This window comes from Amblyomma americanum, chromosome 8, assembly GCF_052857255.1.
Source record: "Amblyomma americanum isolate KBUSLIRL-KWMA chromosome 8, ASM5285725v1, whole genome shotgun sequence".
NCBI lineage: Eukaryota > Metazoa > Arthropoda > Arachnida > Ixodida > Ixodidae > Amblyomma > Amblyomma americanum.
Genome location: NC_135504.1, coordinates 39,039,819 through 39,061,603, shown reverse-complemented (window position 1 = coordinate 39,061,603; position 21,785 = coordinate 39,039,819). Strand labels below are relative to the sequence as shown.

At 46.2% G+C, this 21,785-nt stretch overlaps 1 protein-coding gene across 1 annotated transcript in view; it reads left to right on the top strand.

Annotated features, from left to right (window-relative positions):
* Positions 1–21,510, top strand: part of LOC144101407 (mannan-binding lectin serine protease 1-like) — a 45,758-nt gene extending 24,248 nt beyond the window's left edge. The window contains exons 5-15 of the mRNA XM_077634557.1: positions 2,344–2,562; positions 4,501–4,668; positions 7,551–7,754; positions 8,901–9,050; positions 10,880–11,044; positions 12,312–12,512; positions 13,894–14,193; positions 15,860–15,966; positions 19,146–19,348; positions 20,548–20,815; positions 21,145–21,510. Of these exons, the coding sequence (XP_077490683.1) occupies positions 2,344–2,562; positions 4,501–4,668; positions 7,551–7,754; positions 8,901–9,050; positions 10,880–11,044; positions 12,312–12,512; positions 13,894–14,193; positions 15,860–15,966; positions 19,146–19,348; positions 20,548–20,815; positions 21,145–21,360 (2,201 nt within the window). The 3' untranslated portion in view covers positions 21,361–21,510. The remainder of the gene's footprint in view (positions 1–2,343; positions 2,563–4,500; positions 4,669–7,550; positions 7,755–8,900; positions 9,051–10,879; positions 11,045–12,311; positions 12,513–13,893; positions 14,194–15,859; positions 15,967–19,145; positions 19,349–20,547; positions 20,816–21,144) is intronic.
* Positions 21,511–21,785: the final 275 nt, after the last annotated feature.

The following is a 21,785-nucleotide window of genomic DNA, read 5'->3' as shown; positions in this document are numbered from 1 at the left end:
ACAGAATGTGTAGCAGCAGATGAAAGAGGAAGAACGACATATCTGATCCGAGACATGCAAACACTGAACTTTCCTTTGTTATACAAACAAACAAACAAACAAACAAACAAACAAACAAAACCGAGACCTTTATACTGCTACTATGTAGGGGGCTTGCCTGAAGCCGCAACAGCCAAAGACAAATTAAATGACTACGTGTCAGCCAAGCGCGTCATATTATATCTGTACATGTCTTTTTTTTACTGTCGTATTTTTTATGTGCTTTTTTGTAACAACATTTCTTAACATGCTTTTTTCCAAGTCACTTAATGTCTCTGGAATTCTCCTGGAGATTTGCATCATGCGCCCTCAAGGCGGCAATGCTCCTTTATTTTCATTAGATTCTTTGCTGAGTTTCAAAAACATTTAGTTGATATGGTTTTCTTAGACAGAATGTGTAGCAGCAGATGAAAGAGGAAGAGCGACATATCTGATCCGAGACCAAACACTGAACTTTCCTTCGTTATACAAACAAACAAACAAACAAACAAACAAACAAACAAACAAAACCGAGACCTTTATACTGCTACTATGTAGGGGGCTTGCCTGAAGCCGCAACAGCCAAAGACAAATTAAATGACTACGTGTCAGCCAAGCGCGTCATATTATATCTGTACATGTCTTTTTTTTTTACTGTCGTATTTTTTATGTGCTTTTTTTGTAACAACATTTCTTAACATGCTTTTTTCCAAGTCACTTAATGTCTCTGGAATTCTCCTGGAGATTTGCATCATGCGCCCTCAAGGCGGCAATGTTCCTTTATTTTCATTAGATTGTTTGCTGAGTTTCACAAACATTTAGTTGAGAGTATGGTTTTCTTAAACAGAATGTGTAGCAGCAGATGGAAGAGGAAGAGCGACATATCTGATCCGAGACATGCAAACACTGAACTTTCCTTTGTTATACAAACAAACAAACAAACAAACAAACAAACAAACAAACAAACAAACAAACAAACAAACAAACAAACAAACAAAACCGAGACCTTTATACTGCTACTATGTAGGGGGCTTGCCTGAAGCCGCAACAGCCAAAGACAAATGACTACGTGTCAGCCAAGCGCGTCATATTATATCTGTACATGTCTTTTTTTTACTGTCGTGTTTTTTATGTGCTTTTTTTGTAACAACATTTCTTAACATGCTTTTTTCCAAGTCACTTAATGTCTCTGGAATTCTCCTGGAGATTTGCATCATGCGCCCTGAAGGCGGCAATGTTCCTTTATTTTCATTAGATTGTTTGCTGAGTTTCACAAACATTTAGTTGAGAGTATGGTTTTCTTAAACAGAATGTGTAGCAGCAGATGGAAGAGGAAGAGCGACATATCTGATCCGAGACATGCAAACACTGAACTTTCCTTTGTTATACAAACAAACAAACAAACAAACAAACAAAACCGAGACCTTTATACTGCTACTATGTAGGGGGCTCGCCTGAAGCCGCCACAGCCAAAGACCAATTAAATGGCTACGTGTCAGCAAAGCGGGTGATATTATATCTGTACATGCCATATTATTTCTTTGAGAATTGTCTTTTTTTATGTGCTTTTCTGTAACCACGTTTCTTAACATGCTTTTTTCCAAGTCACTTAATGTCTCTGCAATTATCCTGAGGATTTTCATCATGCGCCCTCCAGTAGTGTTTTCACTGCTGATTATGTTTCCAAAATGGGCCTAAACTAGCTTCAGCTATTGGTCCAAACATCGGCGTCTATGCCTTTGCACATCCATTGAAATATATGAAATAATTAGTAAATATTAATGTGTATAACTGCCTTTCTGAGGACGAATGTTTGGAGCTTTCAGGAGCCTTTGGAAGTCTTACTGCTTACCCCGAATACTCCGCCAGAGGGAATTACTTAATTAATTAATTAATAAAAGTAACTCTATTTCGCAACTTTACAAGAAGAAAAAGGTGGCCGGAGAAAAAGCTGCTACAGTGCAGCTTGACTAGGCTCCAACCACTCATAAGTAATGGAAGCGAAGGTACATGAAAATAAATATAATAATCACACTAAATAAAGCAGGAATACATTAGAAATCCAACGCGCCACTTTATAAAGACATAGGTGATAATAGGAGGGCATATGTACTACCTACGAGGTACAATAGTTCACCAAAAACAGAATCGACACGCAGCAAATGATCTAACAGGCAACAGTCATTCTCGCGCGGAAAACATTGCACATAATGAAGCACACTGAGGCTGTTCGAGTAAAAAACATATATAAACACATGAATTGGCTTGCTTACTTCTGAAGGAAGCTGTAGATTGTAGAAAACCTTGTTGTTTGCGGTAACGCAGGGGTCGACGGCGATGAGTGCGGCGGCACGCTGACTGGTGAAGAAGGCAACCTGACGAGTCCCGGGTACCCGTCGCACTATCCGCACAACAGCGACTGCTGGACGCTCGTCAACGTCGATCCTGGTCGCATCGTTATCCTGCGTTTCAAGGTCATCTCTCTGGAATTTGACGAGTTGTGCTCCTTCGACTACGTCGAGGTTTTCGACGGCCCCACCAAAGGTATGTGTGGCATTCCACAAGTGCACAGATTAAACAACTAAAAATAACAGTGATGGTGAAGACTACCGCGATAATCATCCCTCTAATTACTACATTTGTAATGCCGAGGGGTTTCACCAGAATGGCGTGCAGGTCCAAGTGTATTGAACTACATTCGGCGATTACCGCGGGCACCTTGTTTCAGGTGCGCTTGAGGAGTTTGCGAATGAAAAGATTTTTTTCTAAATGAACGGTAACTACCATTTATCGTGAACAGCACTGTTTAATCAAATGTGTGGAATTGCGAAGCTGTAGCGTTCCTCCTTTTGAGTCGATGATGAAAGCGTTCATTATCCATTAAACTTTATGCCCGAAGAAGGCTCTTTCCAAGGTATGGAGAGCAACGCACTTTAAAAGACTATTCGGAAAGGAAAGCCTTTCAGTGATATACTAACCGAGCGACTAACCTCCCCGACCTCAACCCTCTCCCCTCTACGTACGGCGAGCGCCTCCTAATTCTACGAACACAAAGACAAGTCTATCCCCCCACCACACCGTAAGCTAACGGCGGCAGAGGCGAGGGAATGGCGACAACTACGACGAACACCTTTCCTAACCTACACAAGTACCACATCATCTTCCCCGACAGATATGACAGCATCTGCCCCTGGTGTGGCGGAATTCCAACAACGTATCATGTAACATGGGGCTGCTCCGGTCCCAAGCTTCCCGAACTAGACAAACATCACTCCGAGGAACAGTGGGAGTCTGCCCAGCTCAGCTCTGATTTGGCGACGCAGCGAAAGCTGATATCCCAAGCAAGAGCAACTGCGGTGGACATTGGGGTCCTGAAATAAGGACTCCACCCAAAATCTGTATTTTCGACTCTCTATCCTACCTTTTTGGAATAAATGTTTTCTACTACAGTGAAATAAAAGGCGAGATGGCTTCCTTGCACAACGCTGGGTAAACGCGTGCAGCCTCAGGACCATGTAGCTTTGACAGAAGGCATTACTAAGCCTTTATGTGAGCTTAACATTGTCAGGCTGACTATGTGAGGGGCACAACAGCAAGTTTTGATCTCTGGGTGATCCCAAAATTATTTCGGGCTTAGTCGGATGCTCAGTTGGGCCGTAAACAACCTGTGGAAAGTTTTGTGGCAGGTAAGGAAGCCAAGAACATAAGCCTACAGTCCGGCTTGCCTGCTGTGGTTCTTGCTGAAATATGGTCCGTGGCCAATACGGATGCAGGCAACCGAATGAACGAGCGGGAATTGACTGTAGTATTGCACCGCATAGCGGTAAATTTAAAGGGCACTGAACTGCTGTGCCAGCCACCCAGCGGTCATCAACAGCATTCCGCACCAAAAAACTGCGCAGTCGACAACTGTCTCTTTCTATATTGTTAAACAGGCTTCGCATTATTATTGCGTGCCATCCCGATGGCAGCACAAGTTTTAAAACTGAACGCATATCTAATAAGGGAGTAATTACTAACTGGTAGCCACCAAAGCGGAGCCAAACAAAGGAAAGCTACAAAGGAAAGCTATACAGCTTGCACAGAAAAGTCGTAAAGAAAAATTCGTCCTGGCCCGGCGTTCGAACTCTGGACCACCACTCCACTGGAACAGTCGCTCTACCAACAGAGCTAACCAGGACGGCTAGCATTTTTTGGTAGGGCTAGAGCGAGCTCATCAATGACTCGAAGTGGGAACAGTGTTGATCAAATGTTTAAGGGAATCCCCCAAGGTGGAGTAGATTTGTAACGCGTAGCCTTAGTTTTGGAGTCTCATAAAACAACGTATCAACGTGATTTCCGTGATTCCGTCGCGTACATATGTCAAACGCTAGCATACCTCTGCAGCCCTTTAACCTCACCATATTGATGAGTAATGACGTCATGATTAGTGCAAAAAGACCACATTCAATGCTTATTAATAAGTTGTTCTCTTTTCTGAAGAATCTCCGTCCTTGGGCCGTTTCTGTGGAGATTCCCACAAGAGGACCCTCCGCTCCACAAGCAGCAGTGTGCTCATTCACTTCAAGTCCGACGACCTGCTCAGCAATCGAGGTTTCGTACTCGAGTACGAAACGGACCGTGGAGGCCTCCAGGTCAGCCATGAAGGAGGTGAGCGGCTGCTTGCGAGCAGCTGAAGTTTTATGTTCTCTTCTTCAGTGTGACATAAAGAGCTTCCGTACGTAGCATCAAGGGCAGACTTAGAAGGTAGGGCGAGGAGAGGGGGGCGGCTGCTTTGGGAAATGTTTGCAAACAAAAACCGTGTTCGTCGTTTTTTTATTTTTTAGTGAGAAAGCGCTATTTCGATGGGCAAACTCCGAGCAAGATCTTGCGATGCTTGTCAGTTTGAGCCAAGTATCTTGCGACGTTTGTCGGTTTGTGCCAAGAGAATAAACACCAATAAAAACAATTATGTCGCGACTGGGAATCGAACCCGCGGCGGCGCAAACATATCAGCTTCACTGGCCAATGCTCGAGGGGACTAGGCTGTCGCCGCAGTTATTATTTTTCTTTTTTGCATGGAAATAGTGCCAATAAGAAAAATCCGAGTGTGCTTATGCCATAAAACACCAGGCTGTGTAATACGGGCCCACCATACCCACGCACGTCCCCATCTGCACAAGCATCAAAAGCCTGGGTAGCACACACATGCACCCAGATAGGGGAACCAGCTAGGCGGCTCTTCCAAGGCAGCGTATACTCCCCGCACCAAAGTGCATTGCTCACGAAACAAAGATTTCGACGGCCGCGGTCATTCGACGTGGCAGTCTATCATACAGCACTTCCAGAGAATAAATAGTCCAATCAACATTGATAGATCGCACGGCACAACACAGTTTTTCTCAACAGGCAAAAAACGGGTACTGCAGGGTGTTATTTCAATGCGGGGTGGGACATACTAGAGCGAACACTTAAGTAGGCTACCACCGCAGCCAAGCACGCTTCGTGTTAAACTGCCCCACACTCTCGTTCTTCTTCTTCTCCTCCTTCTCCTTCTTCCTCTTCCTCTCCCTCTTCCTCTCCCTCTTCCTCCTCCTCTTCTTCTTTCTCCTCCTCTTGTTCCTCCTCCTCTTCTTTCTCTCCTTCGATCTTCTCCCTCTTCTTCTTCCTCTTCCTCTTCTTCTTCCTCTTCCTCCTCTTCTTCTTCCTCTTCCTCCTCTTCTTCTTCCTCTTCTTCCTCTTCTTCTTCTCCTTCTTATTCCTCTTCTTCTTCTTCTTCCTCTTCTTCCTATTCCTCTTCTTCTTAGTAAGCATGGCACATACCCACGCAGGGGTATTGACCAAGGTTCAGCAGATAATCCCAATGTGCATTGCACATCGTCTTCATCAGCTTCCAACTGCGACGCGAACACAGAGAGACTTCTCTGCCTTCATCGTCTTCGTTGTCGTTCATGCGAAATTCTGCTCTCGCACGTTTCAAGAATCGAGGCAAAAATTCTGTTATTTTGTTTTACGAACAAAGTTCGAGAAATCCATGGTACAGATAAAACGTTCCCTTTAACTGCCATTCACAGAACGTTAGTTGTAGTGCTTAACTCAAACAGCAATAGCTGCATATGGCAATCGTTTCATCCGTAGTAATCCGCAAAACAAGTTTAGAAAGAATTTCTCGTCCAGTGGGCGTGTTCGTATTTGTGTGTCCCGACGCTAGAACTATTTATAAGTGCGACCGATTAATCAGTAGCCAACCAAAGCAATCTGCCACTGAACACGATGGCAATTGGAGCCTAAATACATGCCTTGATGGCTGTTGCATTACGGTCGGTATACTGTCGATATATGTCGATATATAGACGCTTCGTACTCTCGTTCACTCAGGCAGGCAATACAAAGGAAATGAGCATTGATGAGCGCTGACAAAGAACTGCTGATGGCGGCCCCGATAACTGTGTCGATGCTACCATGTTTAACGTCCCAAAGCGACTCAGGCTATGAGAGACGCCGTAGTGAAGGGCTCCGGCAATTTCGATCACCTGGGGTTCTTTAACGTGCACTGACATAGCACAGTACACGGGCCTCTAGAATTTCGCCTCCATCGAAATTCGACCCCCGCGGCCGGAATCGATCCCGCGTCTTTCGGGCCAGCAGCCGAGCGCCATAACCACTCAGCCACCGCGGCGGCTCTATCTTGAACTATACGTATACGAAGTCTCCCATATTCTCTACCTCAACATACAGTAAATTATACATACCTTAACAGCTACCACTGAATATCGTGTTACACAGTGATAGCCGTTATGTCACTTTTTTTTTATTTCGCCATAACTTCACATGTTTTGGCTAGTGGTCGGTCTCGTTCATCATTCGTGTCGCAGTGTCCCCAACCGCAATTTTTTTTCCTTTTACTGATGAGATCTGCTGTTACTTTGGTGGAACTGAACATAGTTACTTGTATGGTTCACGTTTCGCTCGTGATTTAACTTGAATCCTCAAAGTCATTTGGCGCGTCGCGAACCAGAATCGTTACATGGGTGTTAGCCAAAAGTACGCCTATATTTGGGATCCTTTCGATACCCGTAAGCTCCACCACCACCACCATCATCAGCCTGACTACACCCACTGCAGCGCAAAGGCTTTTCCCATGTCTTCCCAATTAACCCTGTCCTTTGCCAGCTGCGCCAACCGTATCCCCGCAAACTTCTTAGTCAAATCTGCCCACCTAACCTTCTGTCGCCCCCTGCTACGCTTGCCTTCTCTTGGAATCCACTCCGTTACCCTTAAGGACCAGCGGTTAACTTGCCTTCGCATTACATGCCCTGCCCACGGCCATTTCTTCCTCTTGATTTCGACTAGGATGTCATTAACCCGCGTTTGTTACGTCACCCACTCTGCCCGCTTCCGGTCTCTTAACGTTACAGCTATCATTTTTCATTCCATGGCTCGCTGCATTTCCAAAGCTCCACCGACTGTCTTCTTTTTCTGTCTGACTGTGTGTCTGCTTAGCCTGCCGCATCTGTTACAAAAGGTGACTGGCAACGGCGTACGTTTTACAGGCTGTGCAGTGACGTCAGACACAAACAACGGCACGGTGACAACACCCAACTACCCGGACAAGTACCCGGCTGCATTACACTGTCTGCTCGACCTGAAGGCGCCGCGGTACACTAGGGTGGCACTGAAGTTCGTCGACTTTTCACTGGAGCGGGACGACAACTGCGGCTACGATTTTGTCGAGATTTCGGAAGGCCTCCAGGAAGGTACGTGGGCTGAGTGTCACCGCGGTCACGCTGTGATGCCTTGTTCCTTGTTAAGTTGTAGTTGTTTCTAACGAATTCTGCGCGGCCGAAACGAAATCGTATGTACCTCTGATGCTGGTTAGAATAGAAGACCTGGCCTGTTAATACGATGACACATACGTAGCATGTGCACGGTTGGTGGTATGACATCGTGAATTATGTGGTGATTCAGAAACTTGCGAAAGGCACACTTATTATTACCTCGCGAAAGAGTTCCCAGAAGTCGAATATATCACTTACATCCGTCTGCAAATGTGTGTAGAAATTCTGGAAAGATTCGTTAATAAACGCCTTGCTTCTGGAAGGAGGCAGTTGCCGAAGCTTTAAACAGCCGAAGCCACCTGCGGCCTAATTTACACTACAACCTTGCCTGCAATTGGAGAGCTCGTCTAGGGAACCTTTTCATTCAGTCACGCTAGAGACACTGGCTTCGATCACTTCTCAAGAATTTCAATGAGAACTATGTCACCAACTTCGCATAAGAGGCTGCAGTGACAGTGAGTACACACGTTGAAGTGGCTTGTGCCGGAAAATAACGAGATGTGACAACACGTTATACCGTCGCCAAGTACACTAGCGTTGTGTCGTCTTTTTTGGCACGCAGGAAACTAAGCCCACCATGCGCCCAAACTACAGCGCCATTTTTAGGCTTATAGTTTCACATGTTCACATGTGTTCTTAAAACGAAGCGACATAACGTGGCCTCTCGTGCTCTCTCGTGATAGACAAGGACACTGCCTTGATTTCATTTCGCTACGAAGACAGTTCAGTTTGCTATAGCGAGAACCTCAGTGATGATGAGGAACTCGAAGAATAACTTTGTGATGTGGTATTCACACGTTAATATGATTCTCCGGCTAAGTGGTCAACAAAGCGTTGCTATCCGACTCAGCAACGCCTTGCAATTCAGGTTAACAGTGCAAAGAGCTCAATTATCAAAAGAGAGCGCGCTACAGCCTCAATGCGATCACGATGACACTTTAGTTGTCATTTTCAGCGAAGTGCTCGTAGTTCTTCGCTGCCACATCTTGGCTACGCTTGCACCGCGAGACCGCTATCTGAGGGAACCTGCGTTCGCTCTCGTGACTCTACTGAGCTCTGTTGCAGACTGGAGGTCTCTGGGACGACTGTGTGGCGAGAAGGGTGAAATGGAGCCGATTATCGCGGCGGAAAATCGTATGAGGCTCAAGTTTCAGACCGACAACTCCACGCAGTCCAAAGGTTTTGTGGCCAACTTCTACTTTGTTTCTGCACATGGTAAGTCCAACTTCTAATTGCGCGTGTATAAATGCGGTAAACACTGGTCGATATGCAGGCGGTCAGTACCTGCGTGTGCCTATATAGAAACAAGTGTGAAACCGACGCAATGCACTCATAGGTGAATTTATATGTGCGCTCATTCACATACCGCCGCCGCGGTGGCTCAGTTATGGCGCTCGGCTGCTGACCCAAAAGACGCGGGTTCGATCCCCGCCGCGGCGGTCGAATTTCGTTGGAGGCGAAATTATAAAGGCCCGTTTACTGTGCGATGTCAGTGAACGTTAAAGAACCCCAGATGGTCGAAATTTCCGGAGCCCTTCACCACGGCGTCCCTCATAGCCTTAATAGCTTTGGGACGTTAAACACCTATAAACCGAACCAATCACATACAGCCCTGCACTCCCGCTGCATGCATGTACTGTAGTAACCAATTACCTAACAGAATAAAGTCTGAAATGTGGGACGGAATCATGCGGATGCATTCGAATACAGACATTATGACTTGGATCAATAAAATGGACAGTAAGATAATCAAACAACAAACGGAAATAATAAAACAAACTAAAGTTGATCACGTTTTCCGACGCGCGCACTACTGTGCGTTCAGGTGTGTTCTTCGCACGGTCTGTACAAACGAAAAGGTAGGCTTAGCGACGTTTATGAAATCAGCATGAAATGCGCGAGAGAGTAGACATGCGAACCAACGACAAAGGCTGGAAGTGTTTGTTCAGATGCATTTCCATCCAGCTCACAAAACCTAGATTAGCTCTCTTGTCTCGAATACATTTTGCTTAACTCCATGATGTAGACCTCATAAGGCGCGTTAGCTTTCTGGTTTTCAAGTATATGGTGTAAACACACACACAAGGTTATTGGAGCTCAGCCATTGTCAAATATATTGAAATATAACGCGTCTATTTGGCATCTCCTTATTATGTAGATGCACATACGCGAGTAGCGTAGCCAGTGTGAGAGGGCAGTGGATAAAGCAAAATTTTATGAGCGCACGAACTATGACCAATCACAACACCCGTGTTCATATTTACCTGCCTTTCGCATTCATCACCGACGACCTGATTTAAGTGAAACACGTAGCTTGCTATGGGAGATGCAGACATGCAGTTTCTTCAGTAACCCCACAGCACACACAAAAGATACGGGCGGAAAGAAACACATGACAAAGTGCTGACAGGTTTTGTTGTGCTCTCTGAAGACGCATATACGGCAAGAGCCAGAATGCTGTTCTCTCGGTGTTCGACGAACGGCTAAGAAAACAAAACAAAACAAGCTTTGTGGTGCGTTTCTTTCCGTCCGTGTCTTTTGTGTTAGCAGCGGGGAATTTAACCATGTACAAATAACAATAGTCGGATACAACTCAAGAAAAAAGGGGAGATGACCTTCAAGGAGGGTGAACAGCGCAACAAAGGTGGGACAAAGGCAAGACAACTGCTGTCTTGCCTTTGTTCCGCCTTTGTTGCGCTGTTCACTCACCATGAAGGGTTACCAACTCGCCCAAATCTCAGCTTTGACCCTCAAGGAGGCCCTCCAGCCAATGACGTCGACCGATTTTCATGACGCAGCAGTTAACCCCGCTATGCCTTGGTTATTCCCCTTTCCTCTGCCATTCCCTGCGATTTCACGCTAGGAGGGCCAAGGGGATAGGTCAGGGGGGGGGGCGGAGAATCGGTCGAGGGGATTGGCTAAAGGGGCTTCTTAGAGGGCAATTGCAGCTTCCTTCTTGAGTTGTATCCGACTAAAACCCAGCAGTTCGTCTTATGCAGTTGCTGCGTGGCAACGCCCTTAGCTCCGTATTTCTTTATACACAGAAAAGGCGGAAGCCGAAGATAACGGGACTCAAACCACCCGTGAGAAGTCGTGGGTTCCTGTCCACGAGCTCATTCTGGAGAATTCTGCTAACGTCACGGTAGCCGAAGGAGACGAGAAAACGCTCAAGTGCATCCCCAGCGTGTCTGGGGCCAGCGTACAGTGGTACGAGGCATCCTCTTCCTTGCGACAGCATTACTATGCACACATAAAATCCTTGGACTCCAAAAACATTCATTACACAATTTCCCAGTCTTCCCGAAGCAAAAATGCCTTCCACGCAAGCAGGAGGCTGCTCTTACGTTCATATTGCGCAGCATTTCAGTAAAAACTGTTCTTAATACACCTCCAACAAAAAAACCAATCATGATATGAAATCAGACCATGATTTTGAAACACTTCGGCGTTCTCTAAGCCTGACCTATAAGGAAGGAAGGAAGGCCTCAGACGTTGCTGGCACATACCCACTACGGGGGAGTGGCCAAGACACAGGCAGTTAATTGCTGGATACAGGAAAGTATTGACGGGAAAAGGAGTAATAGGATGTAGCCTGATAGATTTGAAGACGGAAGGACAGGGGTCCTGTTAACTTGGAGATCGAAGACGGGACAATGGCTTAATGTGCAAAATAGTATACAATGCCTGTAATGTTTCAATGTCGTACTGACTGAAAGCGGGAACAAGAAATTAGAATGGGAGTCTCTGCGTTTCTTGAAGAAAATTTTGCACAGCAGAGCGTACACTCCTGCCGCTTCGTCCAAGCAAAGAAGCGCCAATGGAAAGAACAACCGCGGAGGACACAGTCCAGTCCAGTCGATGAAATGTAATTTGCAAAAGACTCTTCCTCAAATGAGAGAAGCGGCGGCAGAACAGCAGGAAGTGATCTTTTGTCTCAGGTTAGGCACAAAAAGGACACAGTGGGGAAGCCGCCAGGCCAGATCTGTGAAGGTAGAAATTTAGAAGGGGAGCCCGGCAACGCAAGCGCGTGAAGGAGACCTCTAGTCTGCGTGAGCGCCAGTCATTGCTACTCCAAGGATGCAGAAGATGCTGATATTCGGGAGATGATGTAAGAGCCGAGGCAGAAAATTCCTGAAATAACCTCTAAGCGCGTCAAGGCTGCCTAACGTCATCGTCGTCATCATCTTCAGCATGACTACGCCCACCGCCAGGCAAAGGCCTCTCCCACGTCTCCCCAATTAACCCTGTCCTTGGCCAACTGCGCCCAATGTATTCCCCCAAACTTCTTAATTTCATCCACCCACCCAACTTTCTGCCTCCCCCTGCTACGCTTGCCTTTAATTGGAATCCATGCCTGCACTGCTATAGATGCAATTGACAGTGAGGAGCGTGTCAGAGAAGGCAGACTACTGAGCCAGTGCATGCTTCGAACATTGAGTATACAAGCCGCTTTCATTTTGATGCGGGGTTCCAAGTTAAAGGACGAGACGTTGCTGAACGGCGATATACCCCTGGATAACCTGCACGTGGTGTCCCCGGGGATGTTGTGGATCCGACGCATGCACTCTGACCTGGCAGGAAGCTATACCTGCGTAGTAGCCACGAAGGATAGGCAGGCCCGGGGTACTGCACAAGTCGCCATGACTGCACCGAAACAACGCGACCAGTGCGACGTCTGTGAGTGGAAGCGGCCATTCGGTGATGATGTTCCGTTGTTTTGCATGTTTAAGGAGCGTCCAGTGCATCGTGCTGCCTACGGACAGCTAAAAGCATCCTGCGCGAGCTAACATGCTTCATATGGCGAGTTGGAGAGTAAATGTACTGCTGCAGTCAAGAATAATTCTTACATTTCTGGGCAGATCGGATGATATATGAAGAAGGATGTATCAAAGCTTACTCTGGAAATTTGAGCAGAGGACTGTAAATCGCTATGACAGCCGCTAGATGGTCGTCATCACACCTTGCACGTCCTAATTATAAACACGCGATGTTGGCATCAAGGCGCAGAGGTAACTGATCAGATAACTAAGCCGAGGCCAGCGTCCCCGCCGCTATTGTCCGGCCGTGATTCAGCAACGCAATTTGCACTCAGTGAGTTGGCAACATTGAAAGGGTAAAACAGCCTTACTGAATACCTGTGCTATACAAGGACAGTAATCGAATAGACCTAACACCAGGGAACCACGGCGCGATTCCTTTGCGCTTTGGCTCGATGATAAACTATACTCGCGTTGGATATTTGTTACAGGGTCAGTTTATTAATCAATTGATTTATTCATTCACAATGCCTGCATCGCCAGAAGGCATAATCGTAGGGGTAAGTACAGGGGGTTACACAATGGTAAAAACTTCGCCACAGTGCACATAAATACAAGAGTTATTAACTGCCGACACTAAAACCAAAATTACTGGAAAACGTACAGAGTGCAATAAAAATGTAGAACAATGAAGAGGAAATAGATATGAACAGCGCTAACAATTATATAGGCTAAGAAACGATAATAAAAAGCACTCAGAAATATTCAATGAATAAGGCTGTCAAAAAACATTTTCAATATAAGGCTCATAAATCACTTCATCCAGCAGCCGGTTCCAGTAATTAACCGTCTTAGGAAAAAACGAATATTTAAACACATTAATACGGCACTGATAGGGTCTAATTTTGTTAGCATTGCCTCTCCTATAGGCGATGTAATTCGCAGCACTACCGGGGTGTAGTTTAGATAAGGACGCAGTCAGGGTTATTATAAACTAACAAGAAGCTGCCAACGAACCGAAAATGCTTGTGGCTACGCCTGTCTCAGCTTATACGTTACCTCATTAAGGAGAACATGATGACCAGACGGCCGGGAAAATAAACACGTATGGATCAGTGAATGAACGGACGGACGAAATCGCACTAATGAGGATCCTTAGCTATAGGGTATAGTCTGTCGGTGACAAGTTTACATACTGAGGGCTTCTTATCGATCCCCTGACCGATTTGAATACGAGGAGCGGTAATCGCCATTTCTATCGTTTGTAAACCGTCCCTTCCCTGTCGCATCGCACATCGCAGACTTCCACAGGAGTCCCAAGGACGAGCATCTATTCCACGGTGAGACGGCCATCATGCAGTGCGCGGCTCAGCCCCGTCAGCGGCCTTCGTCCGACGTGGAGATAAGATGGCTGCGCAACGGCCTGCCGTTCCCGACCAGCAGCCGTTACCGCGACTTCGGCAACGGCCTGGTCTACATCAGCGACGCCGTGCCCAAGGACTCGGCCGTGTACACGTGCATGGCCACCGACCGGAGGAACAACTGCACCGTCCAGGAGTCGGCCCTGCTCAGGGTGCTGCCAAGGGTGAACATTGAGGATGGTGAGCCATGTACCCTCACCAGCCGCATGTCCGTAGCGGTGCACCACCAAAGCTCAGTAGCAGCTGCGTCTTGCTATGGAGAATGCGCAATATGAGGGAAGGGAGACAGGATACTATGTTGGAACTGCATTTTCAAACAGCGGCTAATGGAATGATCCACTGTGCCTTCATTTAGTTTATTTGTTCATTGATTTGTCAATCTTGTAAGCCTTCCTTGAGGCTCATAAAGAAGTTTAGTTTATGGGGTTGAATGTCCCAAAGCGACTCAGGCTGTGAGGGACGCCGTAGTGAAGGGCTCCGGATAATATAGACCACCTGGGGTTCTTTAGCGTGCACTGACGTCGCACAGTACACGGGTCTCTAGAACTCCGCCTCCATCGTCATGGGCTAGATAATAAGGTAGCGAGTTAATAAACATGTACTGATATTATAAATATGAGATACAAAATGCTGAGTCCCTATGGTTGCAACTATAACAAAAGACTGTATACATATAGCTGCAACATAAGGCAAGACCAATCATGAACTGCTTGCCATTTGCAAGAGACGCTACAAACAGTAGTGCCTAACTCTCTGAGTAAGCATACTTTCGATTTGCAGAGCAAACAGTTAAGTCTTTCCACATAAGTGCCCTCAGACAGCAACTTGTCCCGTTCTTCTACGGCCGATGAAAAAAAAAAAACCTTGTCGCGTTGGAACGGTTTAAAATTACCTCAAAATGGCTAGTTCTCAGCAAGTGATGGGCCCATTAATGTGCTAATGGGTTTTGCACGTGCCAAAAATACGCGGTGGACTACGATGCTTTAGTCGCCTTTAATTCGCGTATGAGCCGAAATATTTTCAGACGGTTTCTTAGCATCGCTATCCACTTGCAGCCGTGGCGGCAGAGGTTGAACTCACCGGTTTGTTCTAAGCTCAAAGCTACTCTCACTGAGCCATTGGGTTATTTCTTGGTTGCGTGGTGCACTAGCTATAGGGGCAATGTTTCAGGTATTCAGTGAAGGCAGCAAAGATTGTTGATTGTTTCATATACCCGGACGCAGAACTGTGTATGAACTGACTTGCTCTTTGGTCGCGAAAAAAAAAATCTAATAAAGGACGAAAGAAGGAACTGCAACCAGGTTTAAGATTCACATGACGAACTCGACGTTTCGGAACTCGCTTGGTTTGTTTCCCAGTGTGTAACTGCGGTTTACGTGCAAGGTTTTAAAATAGGCCTACTGCCGATTCACTTCGACCACAGGGTCACTGACCTTCAGCAATGACACTGGACGGGAGGGAGTTAACCCCCCCCCCCCTCCCCCTTACATATTTCTGTCGAATATTGTGCTCAGAATTTCGTATTCTTGTGAGCGTAGCGTTGATCGCCATCATGATTTACGGGTGAGGAGAAAACTAAATGGAGGCGAGACCCGTTCTAAACAAGATTAATCTTTTTAAAGTGTTCCTGACTGAAAGTGTCTTCCTCGTTTGGCATTGCGACTGACACGAAAGGGCTGAAGTGAAGTTTAACAATTCTAGGGTTCCTCTTGGCGGACAGGAATATTGACCTGAAGGCATGCTAAACTTCGGCATTTACGGCGTAGTGCGAACCTGAGCTTGAGATATAAACGATGGAACTGGAGACACAGGGGTATAAAAGGGCCTCACTTGCGTCTCATTCCAGTCTGTGGCACTCCTAGTGTGGGTCGTCCCAACACTTCGAAACCCCACATGCAGCAGGGCAAGATTGTCGGCGGCAGCGACACAGTCAAGGGAGCGCATCCGTGGCAGGTGAGTAAGAAGGCTTCCTGGTCTTATACCTCTAGTTTGTAATATGCGGACAAGTATCAGTCTGTACTGCTGGGAACTTGTGGAATTTTGGAACATCATCATAGTCCCGGTATAAAAGCTTTGTATAAACGGCCCTATAAAAACTTGACCTGATAAATTGAGGATGGAGTTAGCTTTCTATTTTCCCACACGCGCTTCATTCAACAAAAGCAGAGGTTTTATACACGCACACACCAGCGCCGTGATGAGGAGAAATTCAGACCAAAAACGAAACTAAGACGAAGTAGTAGTCCTGCTTTAGGAAAATTTGTCTGCAAAATGCATGAGGGTAAAAAGAAAGGAAAAGATAGATAAATATACTGCGATGGAGCATTAAACATCGAGCATATCCTGGGCGTGGTTCGCCAAAGCCAACTGTATGATCTGTCAGCGGGCCTGAGGCTAGACGGGGCCGCCTCGTGTAGAGCATCCATCGGCTAGGTCACGGGGCTTAGTATGGAACAAAAAAGAACTTTTTCTTGAGTCCCTAGAATGATTGTACTGGCTTGTCCCAGCAAATAAAAACAGTAACTGCTTGACTGTCAATTATGTCTTGACGGTTTCAAACTTTCATTTTCGTTCCTCAACAGAAATATTTCCTGAATGCCGGTTCCGACTTGTTCGACGCTGAATTACAGGCTCAAGTTGCCATAAACTGCAGCCTTTCATGGGTATTACAACCATAATAAACCGGTTGTTTTTCGCATCCCTTGCAATTAGCTTGCTGCATGTATGCTGCATTATAGGGGCGAGCAGGGCAAAACGAGACTCAAATTTGAAAATCGTGGCTATTTTTTTCCACAATATATATATATATATATATATATATATATATATATATATATATATATATATATATATATATATATATATATATATATATATATATATATATATATATATATATATATATATATATATATATATATATATATATATATAAAACGATTTCTGCCGAATTATTCTGTACTGTTGGCGTAACGCTCACCAAATAAGAAAAGTCGAGCTATGCAGGAAAGCAGTAAAATATAATGAAATCTAAAATTTAGAAATTTACATCACCCCTTATTTTACACCACCGCTTGATGTAAAATGAGGGTGAATGGGAGAAAAATGAGGTGCCCTTCCAAAATCGCCGTATTATTGATCCTAGTTCAGCAAGGCGAGGCTAGAATCATGGAAGGCATTACAGAGGGGCGTGGAAGGACAGACATCTGGTAACATGCGGCGCAGCAAGAAGAAAAATAACTGGTGTAAGGCGGCAAAAAAAAATTAGAAAAGGAAAAATCAGTAACTTAACAAAGCAATAAAAAAAATTTGGGGCGAAAAAAAAAATGACAGTGAGGACAAATGCCAGGAAGTTGGCAGAATATATTTAGAGAGATTACATACGGTATTCTTAAAGGTATTAAAGTCAGTAATGTCAGCTACGCGACAAGGTACGTAGTTCCAGCTCTCAGAAGTGCTGGGGACAAATGAATAAAAGCAATGTTTAGTATTGCATTAAGGAACACCAGCCTTATAACGATTATCAATGCAGCCTGAAACGTATGTAGGGGGAATTAGTTGCCGGCTGTTTAGGACCGGACTCTTATTGTAGAGCTTATGTGGGCATAAGCGATAAATTAACCTGCGGCATGAAAGCAGCGGTAATGACAAGGTACTTTTCACAGCAGTGGCACTAGAGGTGCGGTAATAATTGGAAAGTATAAAACGCGGCGCTCGATTTTGAACAGATTCAAGGACAGACGCTAGTGATTCAAGGCCATGGCCCCATACAGATGCTGCATATTCCAATTTAGGCCGAACGAGTGTTATATAAAGCAGTAATTTCACGGAACTAGAAGAAAGGTAAAAATTACGACGAAAATAACCCAACATGGGTTTGCATTGTGAGCAGTGAATTCAAAATACAGTTTCCAAGAGAGATTACAAGTTGTGCGCACACCTAAATATTTGTACGAAAACGCAGTTTCCAGAGTGGCGTTACTAAGTTCATAAGTGGCTGTTACGGCGTTACATCGAGAAACGCGCATATGTTTGCTCTTATTAACGTTGAGTTCCACATGCATTAATTTATACCAGTCCATAACTTGGTTAATATCAGAATGAACAACAGGAGCGTCAGACTGGCTCACTGACTCACTGTTAATACCGCAATAAATAACCCAATCGTCAGCAGAAAAACGCAAAATTATTAGGCAAGTCATTTACATGAATGAGAAAAAGTAAGGGCCCTAAAACCGTACGCTTGGGAACGATTCAACCAACTGGAGAGGAACGAGAGTTGTTTTTTTTTCAGTCACAAATTTAGAACGTTTGTCAGAAAAGATTGCCGCCATGAAATGACGTTAGAGTGGAGATTAATATTACTCGATTTTAAAACAAGTAATTGGTGAACAGCTTTTATCGAAGGCCTTATAGGAATCCAGTAGGGCTAACGCTCTAAAAACCAGTTATAAAAATAATTGTTTTTTTTGGGGGGGGGGGGATAGCGTAGTATCTGACTCATATATCGTTGGACACCTGAACCGCGCCGTAAGGGAAGGGATAAAGGAGGAAGTGAAAGAAGAAAGGAAGGAAGAGGTGCTGAAGTGGAGGGCTCCGGAATAATTTTGACCACCTGGGGATCTTTAACGTGCACTGACATCGCACAGCACACGGGCGCCATAGCGTTTCGCCTCCATCGAAACGCGGCCGCCGCGGTCAGGTTCGAACCCGAGAACTCCGGATAATAATAATAATAATTGGTTTTTTTTTGGAAAAGAAATGGCGCAGTACCTGTCTCCTATATCGTTGGACACCTGAACCGAGCCGTAAGGGAAGGGATTAAGGAGGGAGTGAAAGAAGACTGGAAGAAAGAGGTGCCGTATTGGAGGGCTCCGGAATAATTTCGACTACCTGGGGATCTTTAACGTGCACTGACATCGCACAGCACATGGGCGCCTTAGCGTTTTTCCCCCATAAAAACGCAGCCGCCGCGGTCGGGTTCGAACTAAAAACCAGTTGTGAGTGCGCTTTCGGCATTCATTATCTCTAGTGGTTGTCCCCTGTTAATGCCTTGCACCGTGTACCCGCCGTGGCACTCCCGTTGAACAGGGAGTAGGATTAATACTGATGTTTCTTCAACCTCCATTTAGGTGATGTTCTGGTCCAAGCACCACGACAAGGCGTTCTGCGGAGGCAGCCTGCTGAACAACCAGTGGGTTCTCACGGCGTCCCACTGTTTCAAAAACGCAGAGGTCCGCGTCGACGAAGTGGAAGTGCGGCTCGGAAAGTACGACCGCCTCGATAAGGAGCCCCAGCAGTTTGACACCAAGATTGCCGACGTTCACTTTCACCCGTGAGTGTGCTCAGACTGCACCCATCTCGCCACTACTTATCCCGTCAGCATAGAATCCCAGTGCACGGGGAGACGCACGAACACCGAATGACTTAATGCGAAGAAAACTTGCTAACAATGAGCCTGATTCTCTGCGACTTCGTGAGATCCACTGCGCTAAGGTAGTCTGCAAATCTGAGCCGTGAGAATGTGGAAGCCCCGTAAATACCCCTGAACAGATCTGGATGTAAGATAATCGGAAAATTGGTACTGGAACGGTGCCCTAAAGACTCTCAGCTTTGCCTAGGAAAGATATGAACCGCAAAATAAGAACACGCTTGTCAAGTTTGAAATACGAGTACGTTCTCTGAGCGGCCCGGACAGAGGCGATACTTTAAAACATTTAGCTGGTTAATTAGCTTTGAAGCATACTAAGCCCCCTGGAGGTATATAACAATATATATATTGCGGAATCACCGCAGCGGTGGCCAAATGGTTGAGCATCCGCCTCGTATGCGGCAAGTTGGCGGGACGATCCCCGGAGCTTCCTGGTACCCACCGGTGAAACAATGAGTACAAGCTTTCCCTTGGCCTGGTGCTAGGTTTATCTGGGGTGAAATGCTTGGAAAATGGGTCTTTGACCCCCCCTTGAGTAGCTGAGTAATACCTTATGCCATGGCAATATTTGGCTGCAGATGTCCTTGCGCCATAAAAAACCATCATCGTCATATATTTCGGAATCAAACATGCATTTTCCCCTTATAAATCACTGATTCAACATCATTATCAGCTGAAGAGTTAAGTTTACTGCAGAACAAGAACCGCTTGCGATCCTTTCCAGTTTCCCTGGTCGTGGTCCAGACATGCCCATTGTGCAGATGCGAATGGTGGGAGGGGACCTAATTCCTCCATTCGAGGTATGTTCGCAAGGACAGCCTTTGTGAAAAAGTGTAGAGCCCTAGAGGCTTGCTTCGGGACCCTTCTGGATATCTCGCTATGCATCCGTGACATTCCAAACTTGTTGAACGTTAAACTTTCGCCCTCAGCCCTTAAAGCAGGGCTTCGACGTATTCTACAAGAGCTCCATAGCAGGGATTAGAAGGAGACCCGTCGTGTTTTCTGGTTACAACAAAAGCTCTGCATGGTGGGCTGAAAGGCCATGTTTCGGCAACTGGCCCGATAGGTAAGCATGGCTTCCTCGGCAACTCGTTCCTCTGCAGTGGCTTCAACGAGTCCACGTACGACAACGACATCGCGCTGGTGCAACTGGCGGACCGTGTGATGTTCACAGACTACATACTGCCCGCGTGTCTTGGTGAGGATAAAAGCCTCGATCGCGACTTCTTCAACTCGAGCGACGTGCACCTGGGCACAGTCACCGGATGGGGGCAGCTCACCGAGAGCGGCACCACGCTGCCTCGGTACCTGCAAGAGATCACGCTGCCGATCGTGGACAGTGACACCTGTAGGAACTCCACAGCGTACTCTGTAAGTAGTTCTTAGCTGTACAGTCGTCCACAGACCTGTCTTGAGGGCTTGGCAGCCGTCTGCGCTCCTAAAATGCGCCGAGCGGCATCTAGCCACAGCGCCTGGTTTGAGATAGCGCATCTTTGGGCATCGTCTGAGCATCAGACATGCGCTATCTCGAACCAGGCGCTCCCGCTAGACGTCGCTCTGCGCGCTGCGGAGCGCAGATGACACGAAGTTCGAGTGCACTGGACAGGTCTGCGGACGACTGTACATTCGGGAAGACTGTAAAACGACCGTTTCACTTCTAGACAGACGGACTTTCATTGGCACTATCTATCTGTTCGCAGGTGACAAAGAACATGTTCTGCGCGGGATACAGCCAAGATATCGTGGGCGATGCCTGCCAAGGAGACAGTGGCGGTCCCTTCGTGGTGCAGCAGAAAAATCGCTGGTACCTCGTCGGCATCGTCAGCTGGGGCGTCGGCTGCGGTCGCCGGGGCAACTACGGCTACTACACCAAAGTGACCAACTACCACGACTGGATCAAGGAAAAGATCCTTTAATAGCAAGGCGCTCGTATACCTGCTTGGATTGTTGGTGAAGAGGAACATCAGTCTTTTCAGAGTGCAAGAGAACTGCGTGAGGTGTCATACCAGGACATTGCTGCTGCAGAAACGAAGTGTGTCCCTATTCACACGTGTTAAGTTTGGGAGCTTTCATTTATGGGAATCGGTTGCTTTCGAACGAAACGGATATGCAACTACCTTCCGGTCAAAGGGTGATGAACGAAGTCGTTCTAGTAGGGAAGAACCATGTGGTTCACGTTAGGTCAAGTAGGTTACGTTACGTAAAACAGGTCACGAGTGTGGCAGTGCAGATAACACTATATAAAAAGAAAAAGATTGATGTGAGAGAAGGAAAAGATTTGATCTAACCGATTTAACTCCGACTGATGGAGGCGAAATAAGTGATATTTCAAGGAGCGGCG